This window comes from Charadrius vociferus, unplaced genomic scaffold, assembly GCF_000708025.1.
Source record: "Charadrius vociferus isolate BGI_N301 unplaced genomic scaffold, ASM70802v2 scaffold194, whole genome shotgun sequence".
In the NCBI taxonomy this organism is placed as follows: domain Eukaryota; kingdom Metazoa; phylum Chordata; class Aves; order Charadriiformes; family Charadriidae; genus Charadrius; species Charadrius vociferus.
In genome coordinates, this window is record NW_009648046.1 from 193,009 (window position 1) to 210,729 (window position 17,721).

The 17,721-nt window shown below is 39.0% G+C and overlaps 1 protein-coding gene across 1 annotated transcript in view; it reads left to right on the forward strand.

The window, feature by feature from the left end:
• The first annotated feature begins 8,208 nt into the window (after window positions 1–8,208).
• SMAD4 (SMAD family member 4) overlaps window positions 8,209–17,721 on the forward strand; it is a 13,759-nt gene continuing 4,246 nt past the window's right edge. Inside the window, exons 1-7 of the mRNA XM_009883709.1 lie at window positions 8,209–8,457; window positions 9,352–9,526; window positions 9,946–9,975; window positions 11,558–11,773; window positions 13,559–13,678; window positions 13,810–13,920; window positions 15,890–15,944. Coding sequence (XP_009882011.1) covers window positions 8,209–8,457; window positions 9,352–9,526; window positions 9,946–9,975; window positions 11,558–11,773; window positions 13,559–13,678; window positions 13,810–13,920; window positions 15,890–15,944 — 956 coding nt within the window. The remainder of the gene's footprint in view (window positions 8,458–9,351; window positions 9,527–9,945; window positions 9,976–11,557; window positions 11,774–13,558; window positions 13,679–13,809; window positions 13,921–15,889; window positions 15,945–17,721) is intronic.

Below are 17,721 nucleotides of genomic sequence, written 5' to 3' on the forward strand. Positions count from 1 at the left end.
ACTTTTGGTTGGGGCTGGAATTTTCCATGCTTGCTTTGCCCAGAGGTGATTTTTTTTTTTTTTAAGCTTGAACAAATGCAGAGAACACTATCCCTGTGCAGATTACAATAAAGAACAGATGTTATCTAATACACCTATTGCTAGGGTATCGAAACATTAGGTACAAGTGAAAAATCACACCACTTCTGCCTGAGCAAGGCTTGACTCTTCCTTTTATTGCTTGGCGTAGCCGCAATTGTTTCCTCTGTTTGTGAGGTTTTGACAGATTACTATTTGTCCTTGTTGAAGAAAGCCTTCTGCAAGACTATGGGTCTTGCAGGATACTCTGAGGAAGAGTTCAGTTCAGATTGGCTCTGTCGTTCTACAGCAAGGACTTCCACCACCTTCCGCATTCTGAGTGTGGTCTGTCTTGTGGTTCCCAGGTTTTCATCCCCTCCTTACCCACAGGTGCTAGGATGAGGAGGGGATGATCTCTTGCTTGGTGGGACACTAAGGGTGCCCTCTCCGGGGTGAGGTGGTGCGAGTTTTGGTGCCTGGATCTGTGTTGTAGAAATAGATGCAGTTGCAGAAGAGTTTGCTGCCCTTTCCACTCTCGTGGTGTAACGTGCAGTGGTCTTCCTTCTCTGACCATACAGAAGCCTGTATTGAAAAGAGGAGTTGTTTTTTTCAGCTGAATGCTTTCTCAAAAATAAAAAGTAGAGAGAGGGAGGGGGAACCAAAATGACAAATGCAACTTTCTAGGAGTTAAAATGTGTACGTATGTAGTCACATCAGCATAGCAGCGCTACCTTTTTCAGTGTGTCCTGCCGCCCACGCATTCAACGACAAGATAAGGGTTTGGATGAGTTTTTTACTGTTGTGTTAGTTTCTTGAGTTAGATTTAAAAAACCTGGAACCTTGTGCAGCAGCAATGTTTGCTCCATTTACAGGATCGGTCTGTTGCATTTGTAAAGTGCTTTTGAAAGCAGTTGAAGTGCACAGGTGGAAGCTGAGAGGACTAAAGATGCTGAGAGCTGCAGTTGGGCAGCTACATCAGATCAGTTTCTTCCACAAAGAAATGGCTGCTTATACTTTTTAACTGTGGATTTATGTTGAGATGAAAGAGTTTCCACTCAGAGTTGTCTTAAAACTCTTCTCCAGTTCCTTTTATGCTGTCATGTGTCTTAAATTTTTGTAGCTACTGACAGCGAGATGAGCAGAATTGATACTGATGATTCAGATACAGGCACAAAAATAGTATTCTGGGGAATGTTAGCTCTTACTGTACAGAACAGTGCGAGTGCAGTACCTTCTTAGTCCTCTTTCTCCTGCTCTTTAACGCTAATCGTTCTCATGTCTACAAACATTTTGTTCCTGTTCACCCTTTGGGCAAGTAGATAATAGTCTGATGTGCTGGAAAGGATCTGCAGTTTAATCACTTATTCATATCTTCATCAAATCACGAGCTGCCTTTTGTTTTATTGGTTTATGGATTTTTCTTTATCATGTTTTTCATAAAACTTCTACCACTGCATTATTAAACAGCAAAACTCTGTAGTAATGTTTTGGTGGTTAAAAGCTATCAAATGTATATGCTGCTTTTCTGACATCTTTGTCTAATTTTGGAGGCAGCAGCTTATGCAAGAGCCTTTCTTGTCCTTTATTCGTGTGAAATGTTCTAGCAAGATGTCAATTTGTACGCTATTGTAATTAGCCAGTTCGTTAGCATCACGTTACTGCCTGCTATCAAAATGCTGGAAATCTGTGACTGGGATGGCTGTTACTGATAAGTCATGCTCCCAGAGCGTCAGTGGCAGCTTTGAGCAAACAATCCTTATTTTTTCTTAAATGTTTTTTCCCAAAAATTACCTTTATGTTTGCAACTTGTAAATATGTTTTTTGTAATCAGATACTTTTTTTTTTCCCCCCCGTGAATTAATTTCCCTCCTTACCCCAGTACACAATTCCCCAGAACTGCAGGCAGTACATCTTTCCCTTCGACATCATACAGCACCATAGGCCTTGATCTGGCTGTGGTCTTTCTTTGTTGCTGCAATATACATGTTTTTATTGTCTTTTTCACTTGGAAGTTCAGACAGTAGGAGCTTTTTTTGTGGTGTTTTTTTTGCCGTAGTGGGCCATTAGACACACTTATTTGCTTTATGTTATCATCGTTTGCATCCCTTTACGTGTTTGTAACACCAGCCCTTACACGGATATACCAGTACTAAAAATTCTCAGGCTTATATATTTACGTGCATCATAGAGCATTTTTGCATAACTGCTGCTAAAAATCTGTGTTCATATTATTTAGAATAGAATAGTTCAGTTGGAAGGGACCCACAAGGATTGATGATCATTTGACATGCTCTAAGGTGACACAGGACTGTTGTCTGATCAGTTTGTACAAAAAGATGGCAAATCTCTCTCCGCCTTGATATTTAAAGGCTCCCTGAGCCCCAAATGCGTCATCTGATACTTAGCACGTGTAAAATCTTTTTTTCTTTGATTTTTATCTTTGCAGACTGGTTGGATTTCCGTCACAACTCTTTATTTCAGCCTTCTTGTGCATGTGGTTGCAAATCCATCTTGCATTCTTCATTCACTTCTGATGTGTTGGTATATGCCGCGTGTTCCCCTGCCTCCCCTGTTTGCCATGTTTATCAGCCCCCACCCCAGCATCTCTGGACCTTCAGTACCGTGTCTGTATCTGGAACCTCTTTTCTGAGCTGATCTGCAAGACTGCTTCCCTTTTTCCATCAAAAGCTTTTCCAAGGGCTGTTACTGCCCTGATACCTGTGGGAACTATTTTTCCAGTTGTGCCAAGGCTGTTCTATATTTTTTAACCTTTTTTTTTTTTTCCTTAAAATGCAGCACTTCACAATTCTTAATGTCTTAGTTTTTAAAACAGAGTGTTAGTTGATCACTTCTAGTCATGCTGCATCTCACATAGGTTGTCCTACAAAGAATGAAGTCTCCGAGAGTCTCAAGTTGTCTCTTATTTGGAAAATACCTAGTTTGCTGCAGAAACTTAACGAATGAAATATATGCTAAGTGACTTGGAGGGGGGTTTGGCCTTTTGCCCATATCTTAAAGTAATTATCCAGTGGCATTTGGACTGTCACATTTTTAGACTGAGTTTCTTGGTGAATCTGATCCCTCCGCAGCTGCGATTGGCTTAAGCCCTACTGTAAATGAATAGGGTAGTGTATCATATCAGCGTCGGGCCTGGATTAACCGTCTTGCCCGAGCTGTTGGATTGCTGATTGCCTGGATCGTATTCCTTTGGGTTACGTCCCCGACTTCCAGCTCCATCCATAACCTTCTGGTTTGTCTGCGTAAGCGTACTATTTCCTTTTTTTGTTTGGGCTTGATGGTTCTCCCCAAATTGCACAGTGTGGCTTTTGTGGGAGGAGAGGAGAAAGATAAGTGACTTGTGAGCGTAAAAAGTATTCATTTAAGGTTGTTCTTAGTATGTAGAAAAGAAGGTGAGTTCTTTTTAAGAAATCTGGATTTGTAACTATTCAGCAAATTTCAGCCGCATTAGAGGATTGGAAATGGGAATTGTTTGGAGGAAGGGGCTTTTCAGAGAAGTTTCAAAATTTGCTTATCTGAATGTCTAAGGCACATTGACGGGGGTTTAGGTGAAGTCTTTGTATTTTTTTAGCAGCCCCTGCCCTTACATCTCAGTTGAGCTTCTGTACAACTGTACGAATACCCCTGTAAAAGCAAGGAAATGGAATCCGTGTGGGTTTTTTTTTTTTCTAACCATCAAAAGCAGAGAAACTTTTTTCTCTTTCTAAAACCCTCGTACCTTCTTCGTGCATGTGTGTCTGCCTATGTCTATCTGCATCTGTGTGCTTTTTTGATGAATTTCGAACTGAAAGGTACCCCTGCAACTCTCGGGCCTCGTGTGAGGCCTTCCAAATGATCGTATCTCTTAAATACCTAGTATGCTGCCTGAGGAGTTGCTGCAAATGTTTTGAAGTCACGGCTCACGCTGTTTTTGTTACCCTTGTTTTTTGGCATGTAAAAGCCCTTGTTCTTAAGCCGTGCTAGCTTATAATATTATCTTGCTGGTGCAGCTGAAGAGATACTGGCAAACAAGGTGGAATATTAATTTTCTGTTCCATAAATGCATCTATTACCCCTTTGGGGGAGATCTCATCTGCTTTTTGTACTTTGCTCAGTTTTTTTCTGGTTGATCAGGAGCACCTTGCTTCCACAAACGGGAATGCTCTCCTGCAGCTTTTGCAGAAGATGCTGGACTTTAAACCCGGTCTCCGTTTTCTAGTCGCGCTAGTAAAACGATCGCTGTTTTGAGAGAGAATGTAGCAGTTGATCTGGGAACAGTGGAATCATTTGAGTCAGTACAGTGCTTATTTTGCTCTCCTGCCTGTTAGATAAATGTAAGTGCATTGAGGGCAGTAGTGTGAGAGCTCGGTAATGTTACTTCCACGTAGATAAGTCAATAATATGTTTGATTTTAGTTATATGAGATAGCATACTATTATAGACGCCTGTGTTTTTTAGAATCTATTTATATTGTTCAGGTAACCATTTCTGGCAGAATTATCCACAGACGTGAAAATGAGGCATGTGGCACCAGTGTTGCATTTTTAATTTTAGACAGCTGCTTCATGTTTTGAATTTCATTGCACAGGCTAAAAAGATACATCACCCTTCAGCAAGGCAGCCGCGGGGAAGTAGGATGTACAGAAGAATTATGGTATTTTTTCGAGTCTGCATCAGTCTTGAAGGAAGAGTTTCAGTTAATGGTTACTTATCAGTTCTCCGAGATAGTAGAGTGTTTGCTACAGATCATCAAAGGTGTTTTTAATTACCTGGCAATCTTAACTTCTTTTGTCTTGCAGATTTATCTCCTCTTCCGAGGATCTTACTCTTGTTACAATGCCTAGACTATCACAGGACGCTAGTTGTTCACTTGTTTCATAACATACCCGTTATTGAAATAATTTTGTTTCTATAACTTTGTAATTTGTTAGCATATAATGATAGCCTGTCCCGTTTTTTTCGCCCCGTGTTCTGCTCGCATCGCACTACAGCAAAAGGGAGAGAAATACCTTTTTCTTCTTTAATAGGCGAAGCTGAGAGCTTCACTACAAGCGCTGTCTCCTGCTGCTGCTTTTCTTGTGTCCCCTGCCTCTTCTCTCTGCCCCTTTTCCCCCAAAGCACTCTCTCGTCCGTTGCTGTCTCCATAAAATTCACGGGTGGAGGGAAGTAAGAAGATCTTTGCTCAAAATATTTGGCCCTACCTACTCTGCTGTAAATCTAAGCTTGAGCTGTAGCGTGGGATCACCTACTTGGGCGGGGGGCATGCTAAGGAACGATTTTGAGGTTTCATGCTCGCATCAAATAAACGTTAAATCACACAAGCATACCGTTGTTTTCCAGAACTTAGCACTCCATGTCTGAGGGCATGCTGGAACCTTATCTTCAAAGGCTATCTTCTAAAAATACAACGCATTAAGATTGCATTTTGCTTTTATTTGCACACATGAAAGTAATATAGTAAGAAGGTGTTAAGGCACCTCTTGAATGTGTGACTCAGTCAAAGATAGGCTTGTAGAGCTATTGCGTGAGAAACTAAATTTGTGGAACGTAAAAACTTGGCTCGTCTGCAAAATATACTAATGCTTCTGGTGCTTCAGAAGCACTATGTCACCGTATTTATCAATCTGTGCCAGGCCGGTAGCCGTGGACTACCAATTTTTCTGGGGATTGAAATTGCAAGATTAAAAGCAGGATTTCTGTAGAGGGGGACTTCTAAAGGAAGGCTCCTGAATTACTGTGCAATTACGCGCCGGCAGTGTGTACCAGTATTCAAAATCCTAAACAAGTGGCCCGGCTTTCAAAAGTGCTGAACAGTCAGAAGCTCCTATTGAGCACAGTGGCAGCTGAGGGGTGACTCAACATTTCTGAAGATAGTTCCACTTAAATAAGGGTTTATTTGCTTGATCTTAGACTTCTGAAAGTCAGCAAGGAAAATTCTCATTCATGGTTTTAGGGGTGTAGAAGATAGAGCTGCATGTCTAATTTTAAGCATCTCTTTATTTAAAGCTCTTTTGGCTAATAGCTTTATCTAGTCACTTAGATATGCATAAATACTCATAAATATCTGAGGTGCTGTTTTATATTTAAGGAAAATTATGTTCTATTCTGTTTTAGCTGTTTATGAGTATTTATGCATATCTATCTGAGGTGCTGTTTTATATTTAAGAAAAATTATGTTCTATTCTGTTTTAGCTGGCAAGCTTTTATGGATTTATGTGAGTGCAGGTTACCATGGAGAATGACTGGCAGGTTAAGCTTGACTTTTAAAAGAGGTTTATTGAATTGAAGTGCAAAAAAACCTAGCGTTGAGGGAGGAACTTTAATAGCTAGGTAAAATGATCTTACTCAAACTTTTAGATAATTGTTTTCCTTTAGGAGAAATTAGGTCCAGAAGCATCCTTACGAAAGAAGAAACCTGTTGAAAATGGAGGGGGTGTGGGAAGGATTTCGGGTGTGTTTTTCCAAGTATACCAAAGCATGCTGTATTCAAGTTGAAATTGGAGAAAATATTAAATAGGGAAGACTTTGTTTCCTTTTATAATTGTGCTGGCTTTGTGTTACAATATTCCTTTTACAAGAAGGGAAACCACGCGTTCACACTGTAATTTGTGTGATGCGTTACCTTTCTAAATTAACATCCCACTCTTATTTTTGTGCAACGCATTTGTTTCCAATAAATAGCTGCTCCTACTGTACCTCTAATAACATGGAAAATTCCAGTGCAGTAACAGGTCTTTGACTGGATGTGTTTCTCAGATAATGTGAACAAACTTGTTGTCCTTAACTATTGAAATCAAATGTATTTTATTTACGTTGCTAAGAACAACTTACTAGTTTTGGAAAGGCTTATATTTTAAGCTTACTCAGAAAATGTAAATGTAGTAAAATCACTTATGTGTATTCGCTGCCAGTGTCTTAAAGTCAGACCACGTGGTTGGTAGAATGGTGTTGGTGGATGACTGCTTGAAGAACCAAAGCAGCTTTTTGACAACATTAGACTCCTTTTCTGTGAATGCATAAAACCTGCTGGCCGATGTTTCTGGATAAAGCAAGATAAAGTGTAGTAATTAGCTCATTCAGAATTGAGAAAATCAGGCCAGCTCTTCTTCTAATTTGTGAATTAAAGGAAACTTCAAAAGGATGAGGTCTGCTGGTTTTGAGAAGAATGACTTCATGACCAGAAACCACTGCAGGTTCTTAACAAATGGAGTTGAAAGGCCAAATGTGTTAGGATGGACTTATTCCTTATCTTATATTTAGTGTAACTAAGGCAGTTCTGTTTGAGACAATTTAGAAGTGCTTTTTTAGTGGCTTCAGTTGATTTGTCTTGATCCAGAAGAAGCTGGATCCAAACAAGTAAAGACAAACGTACCACTTGGGCTTTTTGTGTATAAAGATACACGCACTACTAATTTACATAAATGTGTGTTACGCGAATGACCAGATACAATTTTTGCCTTTCTGATTAGCAAAGAGAAATAGTTCAGCTATGTTCTGACCTCAGTCCTTTCTGATTAGCAAAGAGAAATAGGCTTAGTCTGAGGTCAGAACATAGCTGAACTATTTGGACAGGATTATTAAATAAAGATGACAGATGATTCTGGTGTGCATTCATGCTTCTTCACTATTCAAATTTTGTTTAAATCAATGCCCCTTGATTCCCAGTCAGTATTTTTACTTGTTTTCATCCTACCAGTATAAAACATAGGAAATCATTGTCACCGTTCTCCTTTTCCTGATTCATCTAATAATCCCTACCTTTCTATATGTACATACTATGTGTACATGTATATAAACGATAATCTTTATTTAAATATTGTTACTAGGGGAAAAAAAAAATCTTATCTCTAAAACTGTGCAAGCAGTGTCTTAAGCATGTTTTAGCTATCATGGGACAAGCAATGCAGTTTTTTCATGTGCTTTTAATATCCTGCACTGAGCTTGAAAATAAAAGAAGCAAAAAGCCACAGACTTCCTTAGAAACTTGATCTGCAATTTGTTAAAAACAATTCTAATGTAGATATTTTTTCCTCCTAGGTTTTACCAAGAGACAGTACATCTAACACTTAACTTGGATCATCTCTTGTTCATCAGCTTGAAAATCATAACAGCCCCCAAAACTGACATTTGATCTGAAAGAAAAAGCTGTGACAAATGGACAATATGTCTATTACTAACACGCCAACAAGTAATGATGCTTGTCTGAGCATTGTTCACAGCTTGATGTGCCATCGACAAGGTGGAGAGAGTGAAACTTTTGCAAAACGCGCAATTGAAAGTTTAGTTAAAAAGCTAAAGGAGAAAAAAGATGAATTGGATTCTTTGATTACAGCTATAACCACAAATGGAGCTCATCCTAGCAAGTGTGTTACAATACAGAGAACGCTGGATGGGAGGCTTCAGGTTAGTACAAGTGAAAAATCAGATGTTTTCCTCCTAGTGAAGCTGGAGCAAAAGTGAGTGACGCAGGATCCTAGAGTGTTGAGGAAGAGTAGCTCTTCTCTTGCATCCCCCCTCGCCCCCGTTTGTAGACATGTTTTGTGGCTGGAGCTCTGGACTGCTGCAGTAGTTGATTATTTTTTTTCAGAAGGAGCAGAAGGCGTTGGGATCAGCCGTTCTAAAAGAGTGTGTGTGTGGCAGTAAAAAGCAGGGTCACGTAACAAATTCGGCTGTTTATCCTGGTATTTTCACTACAAGCTTCTGTTAGCTCTGTGTTGGTCAGCAGTGTGAAGAAAGACCTATGATCCCTTGCTAAGGTACTCCAAGGAGTCTGCACTGAGGATTTATGTTAGCCTTAGATCGTCAGTACTCAGTACCTGTATAGCTTGGGCTGCGATTTCCTTGTTCCAGGACAGATGTCCTGTTTGCTGGCTAGCTTTCTGTTTACCCTAGAAGCATTTTTTTTTTTTTTCAATATAATGGATTGGCATTCTTCTACTTGTAAATTCCTTATAGCGTAGCTTAGTGCCTCGTTCCTCTTCTTCTGGGGCAAAGCATCATCCATGGTGGGGAAGGTGGCCATACATACTACATTAAGCACAAATTCTGCTTCTGCCATTTTGTGTCCAGTATTTTTTCTCAAGAATCACAGTGTTGACTTAACTGTAGCAAAACCCTAATAGAATTTTATTTCTGTTGAGTACAGAACTTGGGTAAACTGTACACCATCTTTTTTTTCATATTTTGATGATGGAGAGAGGTTGTGTTGTTGTTTGTCCCCTTCCAGCTTTGCTCCTCACTAAATAAAGGGAAATGTCTTGCTACTTTCCCAATCAACTTTTGTGTCTAACTTTTTAGGTGGCTGGTCGCAAGGGATTCCCTCATGTGATTTACGCTCGTCTTTGGAGGTGGCCTGATCTTCATAAAAATGAACTCAAGCATGTTAAATATTGTCAGTATGCTTTTGACTTAAAATGTGACAGTGTCTGTGTAAATCCTTACCATTATGAGCGTGTAGTATCGCCTGGCATTGGTAAGTAGACTCTTGATTTAAAATGGAACAGTGAGAATAGAATGTAAAATGTTTTCCTTTTGAGTGTAGAAAATAAGGGCTTAAATGAGAAACATTAACTTTTAATGATCTAGTTATAAATTATTCTCATACACTTGTGTCCATTTTCTTAATGGAATTATTTTTTACCTTTATTCCAAATTTGAAAGAACAGTTTGTGGCTTTTGTTTAAGCTTTTCTGTTGGCTTGCACACAGTTCTTACAATTAATGTGTATCCTAGGAAAAACTTAGCATTGAGGCTTGTATTGTGATGGAGGGGGTAAAATATGTAGAGTCTGTAATACTGATTTATAAAGCCATATAAACTTAATGTTCAAACATCGTTGAAGAGCTCTGTGTGTATAAACCTCCACACCCCCTTTTCTTTTTCTTTTTAAAGATCTCTCAGGACTGACACTACAGAGTTCTGGTAAGTATTTCTCTTTACTGTTGCATTTCTATGGGCACAATCTGTGTTAAACTCTTCAGCATGTACACAGTTTATTCCTGAGTATCTCCTTGGGAGGGAGGATGGAGAGCAGATGGAAATGTATTTGTCTCTCTGGTTTTGGAAAACCAGCTAAGTAGCGTATGACAGGCAGATATTAATAAATTCCTTCAATTGAGGCTTCAGCTCAGCTTGTAGGTATGTTTTCTTTTCATTGCCTATGACTTATAGACCCCAACAAAAAAGAAAATCAAAAACCTCAATAACCGTCAAATACTGCTAATTAAAAAAAATAAACACCCCAAACTGTGTGCAGCCGTATAATACACTAATTAATTGAATTGGGAATAATAGATGCTTATGATTTAATAAGTAGTTTAACAAGAAAATAATATAAATTCTGTAACTAATGTGCAGTTGAATGAAGCAGTCTAATATTCTTGCTCTCCTTGAAATTTGAGAGAAATTGGACATTAAACGTCCAATGAACATTATACAGAAATCTGAGGCTGTGCAGCTACTAACTGCTTTGTTTCAAAACTGATTTTTTTTTTTTACCTTCCAGAAGAAATTTGTAGAGAAGGAAATTTGGGTGGGTATTACAAGTATTCAAGCAAAAATTACTTAAAAAAAACCCAAAACAACCCAACAAACCGTTAACTTCACAAGCTTTAACTTGTGTGCTCATCTCTGCTAATTTGCATTGTTACCTGTGTCTTCTGAAAAATGATCCTTTTGTGCAGAATCAAAAGCTTACCAGCCAGCAGTTAAATACATAAGTGTTTCCTTGTCGTGCTACTGTTTTTCCAGCAGGAAACAGAAAATTACTGTCAGATTTTAATATCTTTAAGGCTGCTTCAAAAATCAGCACGGGAGCTAGTGTAGTGTAAGAGTTTTACTTCCACATGCTCAATAGGATATATAGAAATAAATTCTTGTAGTTGTGATGGTAGTGATTTCCTTACGCTGTGTGTGGGGTGTTCTGAATTAGTGGCTACATTGTTAAATATACAATAGTGTTATATTGTCTTTGAATGTGGATTTGATGTTTCTAGTCAATTTGGATGGGAGCTACTTAAAATTACTCAAGGGATGCATGAAGTTTTTGATGTGCTGTGTTCATGAATTACATTTTTCGTGGGAGTTTTATGTATGTTCTTACTTGTATGCTAGGAATTGGTTTGTTAGCTACTGCATTAACATATATTTAGGTGCTTCACAAAAAGCATGTTTTTGCTTTTATTAACCGTGTCCAATCGCACAATGGTGGACTAGAAAACAAAACGCCATTAGAGTCTACTACTGCGGGACTAAACTGCTTCTTTGGTAGCAGTAAGCAAAAGTTTGCTTTTCCGTCTAGTTAGGCTGCAAAATTTCCCACTGCTGACTTGGAGTGTTTATTTGTAATTTAGAGGAGTGCTTTAGCAATGTTTATATAGGTTAAATCCTCCCCCCAGTAGTTTTAATAGCATTGTTATTGCTTGAAAGTAGCAGTGCAATTTTGTAGTTTAATGCTGAAAACTGGTTTGCTTTGCGCGTTTAATAACTGTCTGCTTCTTCACAGCTCCATCAAGCATGTTGGTGAAAGACGAATACGTTCATGACTACGAGGGGCAGCCGTCATTGTCTTCTGCTGAAGGCCATTCAGTCCAAACCATCCAGCACCCACCAAGTAACAGGGCATCTACAGAGCCTTATAGCACCCCAGCCATGTTAGCTCCTACTGAGGCTAGCACTACCAGCACCACTAATTTTCCCAACATTCCTGTGGCTTCAACAAGTAAGATCATCGAGATTATATGAAATACTTAACTGTGAAAACGTGAAAGCTCAAAGATAACCGCTGATTTTTTTCCAAAGTAGATTTTGCGTTGGAACTGTGCTGCAGTCACACTACACTGATAAAACGTGTGGCAATATGATCTAGGCAGTCCCGTAAGTGTTATCGTAAGGCTTTAACTTGGAGCATAATTTGAATAACTTTTCCCGGTGACCCAGTCTTTTTTCAGTGGGCTGTGACACTACATGAGTGTTACAAGACTGTTTTGGGTATGCCAAAGGTTCAGTAATACAATTTTAAAACAACTGACTGACAAAACATTATGGCTATTATTGGAATAATTATCGTGGGAATGGAAGAGTTTTATTATTTTATTACAACAGCAAGCGGGACAGCAAACGGATATACTGTAAGGGGGCAGTATTGGGAGGTTTTCAGATGATTTAGTATTCCACAGCTGACAAAATGAGTCTTCCAGTTTTAAATGGATTATTTTTGTAATGGCCCACTGTACTACCAAAGTCACAGCCCTAACTAGTATTTTCATTAGTCCATTGGAGTGCTGCGTTGAAGTTTTTCTTATTTTTCTGGGTGTATTTTCTACAAGTGGAAGAGTCTGGTTTCCCAGCATCAAACCTCACACTTCACTCCAGGAGGACAGTAAAGCAGTCATGTAGGCAGTGTCCTGCAGCCCTAATGTAGGGAACCATGAAGTTCGGAGGGGTTTCATATACTCTTTGTAACTTTAATATCAAAGCTGCGTGAATATAATGGATTTCATGTTATCAAATTTGGATTATGGTGGCATGGTGTTTTGATAATGTTCTTTAATTTTAGCTGACAACTTTTTTGCTAAAACTAATGATGATTTTGCCAAGCTGAGATACGTCTGCATTTGTCTCCAGCAGAGCAAAAAAGGATAGGCAGTTTAATTGTATTGCCTTTGCACAATGGTTTATAGTGAATAACTTTTTCTCATCAGTGCTATAATTGTTGGAGCCAAGTGGACGGGAAAAAAAGCTCGGTTTTTAAGTTTTAGTTCAAGTTTTCAATGGGTTAAATTCTGCTAGCCAGACCAGTTTGAGAGTGCAAATGTACTTGTGAAACTGCTGATCAGTTTAGTGTTAATGGCTGAGCTGAAGCCTTTTAAGAGCAAATTCTGTTAACCTGTTCTGACATACCTGTAGTTTTACTTTAAAGCTCAGACAATTCTTGAAGTATTTATTTGGGAGGAAAAAAAGCTCCAGCAACTTTCTCGGGAAGGAGTCTAGTGATGTATGCAGCTCTATTCAAGCACTATTTTTAAAAATACTGTTCAGTATGTTTTGGAGGAACGTAAATTTAAGTGAGTGTCCTCCTTAGGAACAGTAGTTATAACATGCTGAAAATAAGCAACTTATTGGACCAACCGTCGGCCTGTTTGGATTCATACCAAACCTACTGCAGCTGTGTTATTCAATAAAACCTGTGACATCTCTTCTTTCCTTTCAAACTGAAAAACGAGATGTGAACAAAACAAAGATACGGTTGATAAACAGAGTTCCCTGCATACTTCTACTCCTAAAATATTAAGGGTGTCAAGAGTCAAAATTAGCTGATGGAGAGCATCTTGCTTCAAGTTTCCTGAGACACTCTGGCGGGTGGAAAAAAATACCGAAAGCAAACTTGTAGGAACTGTGTATTGCAGTGCCCTTAGTTGGGTGTATTTTCCTACCCAGTAGTGCTGAGCTCTTCTTCATTAAAATTCTGGAACGTTCATGAATAGGTAGTGTGTTCTTTTACCAGGTCAACCTACCAGTATATTGACAGGTAGCCATAGTGATGGACTCTTACAGATTGCTTCAGGGCCTCAGCCAGGAACTCAGCAGAATGGGTTTACAGCTCAGCCAGCTACTTACCATCACAGTGAGTATATACATATGTGCACTCTTCTTAGTTTTCTAAAACCAGTTTCCAAATGTTCAGGAGAAATAGAGGATTAGAAGCGAGATGGGGAAAAACTCCCTTAAAAACCAACCGTTCCTTTCTTTTTCTAGATAGTACCACAACTTGGACTGGAAGTCGGACGGCAGCCTACACACCTACCATACCTCACCACCAGAATGGCCATCTTCAGCATCATCCACCTATGCACCCTGGACATTACTGTAAGTAGCGCAGATTTTCAAATCTTTTCAGATCAAAATGTTGTTTTCAATGTTTTTGAACGGTGGGGGCTCATTTGTGATTGTTCTTTACTCTCAAATCGGGGTTTTTTTTCATTATAGAACGACCGTTACTGTGTTTAGTATCTTCTGACCGTTCAATATAAGACCTTGATGGACTTTCCTCCATTAGAGCAGCAGAGATTAGAAATTCAGATAGCTATAGTGATACCATCAATATTATAGATGTCTTACTATACCTACCAAAACCAGTATTTCCTTTCCAAACCTCCTGTTTTCAAAGCTTTGCAACCTTGTAGTAAATATTTCCTTTGCAGAAAAAGAAGTTGATTCAGAATGTGGTGTTTGGGTATTTTTCTTTCAAAACTTGGAAGCTCCTGGCTGTTTTTATTTTCTAGAAATTTTGAAGTCATGTCTTAGTGATGTAAGAGTCTACATTAAGCTTTGGAAGACATGTGTCCGTGTATGCTAGCCAGTTTGAAAGAACTTTGTGAAAGCTCGTGCAATGAAATACTTGTCAATGAAGTGGTCTTGCCACAGCCTGATTCATGAGTACATTTGGCACAGAAACTTGAAAATCTTTCTCATCTGCAAAATAGGACCACAACCTCTTGTTTTAAGGTACAGGAGATGGGTAGGAAAAAAAAAAGTGATCAAAATTCAAGTGTAAATGTCTAGCGGCTGAAGTATATGCATTATAAGAGTATAGTGCAAAAACCCCACCCAAATTGAAATTTTTCTAAATTTTGTGGCACAAAGCTAGAACAGTTCATTATTTCCTAATAGAGTGCTTAACCAGATCAACTATTTGCAGTAGTCATTGTTAGCGGAGAATATACTGCAAGTTAATGTTAGAATGACTTTTCAGCTTGTCTCTATCAAGAAAATTTTGCTTTAGATATGGTTATCAATCTTCATTATTTTGTTCTGTCAGGATCCGATTTAATTTATCATCTTATTTGTCAGAAATACCAGGATGTGAAAACTTTAGTGGTGCTGTAGATACTCTAGAAATGTTTCTCAGTCCATGTATCTTTCCATAATTAATATTTGTAACTGGCTGGTGATACCACGTAGAGCTTTTCTAGGCTGCTACCATTTCTCACTTCAGAAAATCGCATGTTTTAACACCTGCTAGCGTTGTGCCTGTTTTGACATCTTGTTGCAAAAGCTGCTGTTACTTAGAATACTATGTTTAAGTCTTGTTCTCGACTGCCTCCAAGGGACCCAGTTTAGTTTATGAAGCAGAGAGAACGAACTGACCGATGCCAAGACCATATTCAGTATTTTTTTTTTATTTTTTATTTTTAAGAAAATGAGTTCTCTAGGGCTTTTTTTTTCTGTCTTCAGGGAGTGTTTCTTATGGTCAGGTCAGCAGCGTGCTGGACAACTTGTTCTGTGATTGATGAAACTAATGAAGTGTGGTTTCTGACAGGTTTATATCCTGTCTTCAGGGAGTATTTCTTATGGTCAGGTCAGCAGCATGCTGGACAACTTGTTTTGTGATTGATGAAACTAACGAAGTGTGGTTTCTGACAGGTTTATATCACATGCCTCTATACAATGATTCTCTCCTTGCCCAACTTGGGGCAGATGTGAAGCCTCAGTCCTATTTGTATTATATCTCCGTGCTACATCTGGTTTCTGTTCTCTCCTGGAGCTGGGTCTGGCTTGAGCAGCATGCAGCCTTTCCTCCTGGGGTACTAATGGAGCTCTTAGCTCTACTCAGCTTCTGAATTTTTAGGAAACCTCTAAGTGTAATTCTTCTGTGGGCATTTTTCTTCCCTGTCAGATTTGGCCAACTGATTCAGAAACTACTGAATTTATATATATATAATTTATGGGATTTATAACATCTGGCATTCTCAGAAGTCTTTTCTCATAGGAAAAACAAGTTAAGAAAACCTTATTTTTTCCTTGTGTAAAACAAATTTCATGTTTTCTTTTAAAGGGCCAGTTCACAATGAACTTGCATTCCAGCCTCCTATATCAAATCATCCTGGTGAGTAAAATCTAACATCTAATGCTAATATTGTGGAAGCTAATACCTTTGTTTTGAGTCTGATTTTCTTTTCTTTTTTTTTTTTTCTTTTTTTGGTATCAAGTACTCTGAAATTTGTGAGTTACACATTCAAAGGGGGAGGAAAGAAGGAGAGGAAGCCTTTAGTGATAAGTCTTCCTTTGAATTCAGACATCTCTTTTGGAGTGGTGTCATAGGCTGCAAACTGAATTTAATTTAGATGCCTAAGTCAAAAATTGCAATCCTCAAACCCCCACTGAGCTGGTGCTTACTCTGGAGGTGTCTGAACTCTGGATGTCCTTGATCCTAAACTTTGCAGCGTGCCTGAAGTTGTATTTTTTTGTGCCTTAGAAACATCACAGAGCTTAGGTCGTGCCAAAGCCCTCTTGGATCCATGACCTAGAAGTCTGTTATCACAGCCAGATACCCTGAAAGATAGGATTGCCCATCATAGCATGGTAGTGCTGAAGTTCCTTTTTGGACTTTTGCATAGAAGCTTGCTCTTTCCAAGAGTCTTCATTAGTGGTTGGGGTTCATGGAACCAAGGAGACCTTGTCTTGCGGTACAAGCTAGTTTCGTGGCAGGCGCAAGGTGGTTTTCTTTTTTTAACAGCAGCAAAAATGTTGCCTGCATAGGAAGACCTGCATGGTTGAACAGCCTAAAAGTTTAATTTGTTTATTCATTGGCCAGTGACTAAATCAGTATCAGAAATAAAGCTGTTGATAATTGCTGGATGAACCTAATGGTAGCTAAATTGTATTTCATGTTATTTAGTATGTCTCTTTCATCCAATTGATTCATCGATTGATTTCAACCTATTCAGTCCTCAGACAAGAACGTTTATTCGAAGACAGAAAAACTTAAAGGAATTCAGGCACCTTGCTTTCTTCTTTTCTAATAAAACCAGAACAACTGTTTCTTAAGACGAGTAGGTGTGCTCTTGGGTGCTGCTGTTTGTAATGAATGAGCAGTGCTTGTGGCACTGGGAGAGTTGTTTTTCCCTGTTGGCTTATCAGGTTGTTGTATTTAGGTCCTATCACGTTAGCTCTTCTGCTTCCTCTGTTTTGAGTACACTGTAGTGCTGATCTTCTTTACCCTCCCCAACAAGTTCTCAAAATCCCCAGTGACTTAAGCTTATTGCAACTTTAGGTTTTGATGTGTCTGAAGAGAGAAACTCTTCACACCCATAGAAGCGTGCTCAACAAACTTGACAAGCCAGTTGCTCCCAGGTAGCACACAAGCAGCAGATACACATACACAAAACCACTTCGTGTGCTTTGTCAGGTTTCCTCACCCACTTGAGTGTTTGGGCTGCAAGTAGCAGCATCCTCTAGGGGGTCAGGGTTTCCTGTGCTCACATGGTAACTTCTTCCAAGTACCATCTTTCCTTTGTAGCCAGTTTTTCTTTTTTTAAAATAGTGTGAGTTAAAAGGCACCTCTTTGCTATTAAAACATGCCATTTTGGTCTACTCCCTTGCTTAATACTTCCTTGGTTTATCCCATACCTGACTTTCTTGCGTGCAGACAAGAGCTGTGTGTGATCTTTGATATTTTTCCCCCATTGTCCTCTTTTCCAAATCCGGTTTGCTTTGCAGGGAGGATAGAGAAAACTGACTTCACCTAGGTGGTAGTTACTCTTGTATCTGAAGCCAGATCTGTTTGAGAGTTAGTTTCTATCAGCCTAGCTATGAATAGGCACATATGTATTACATTTTTATGGTAAAGGAGGGCAAAATCAAACTGTAGTCCTAAGGTGCAGGAAT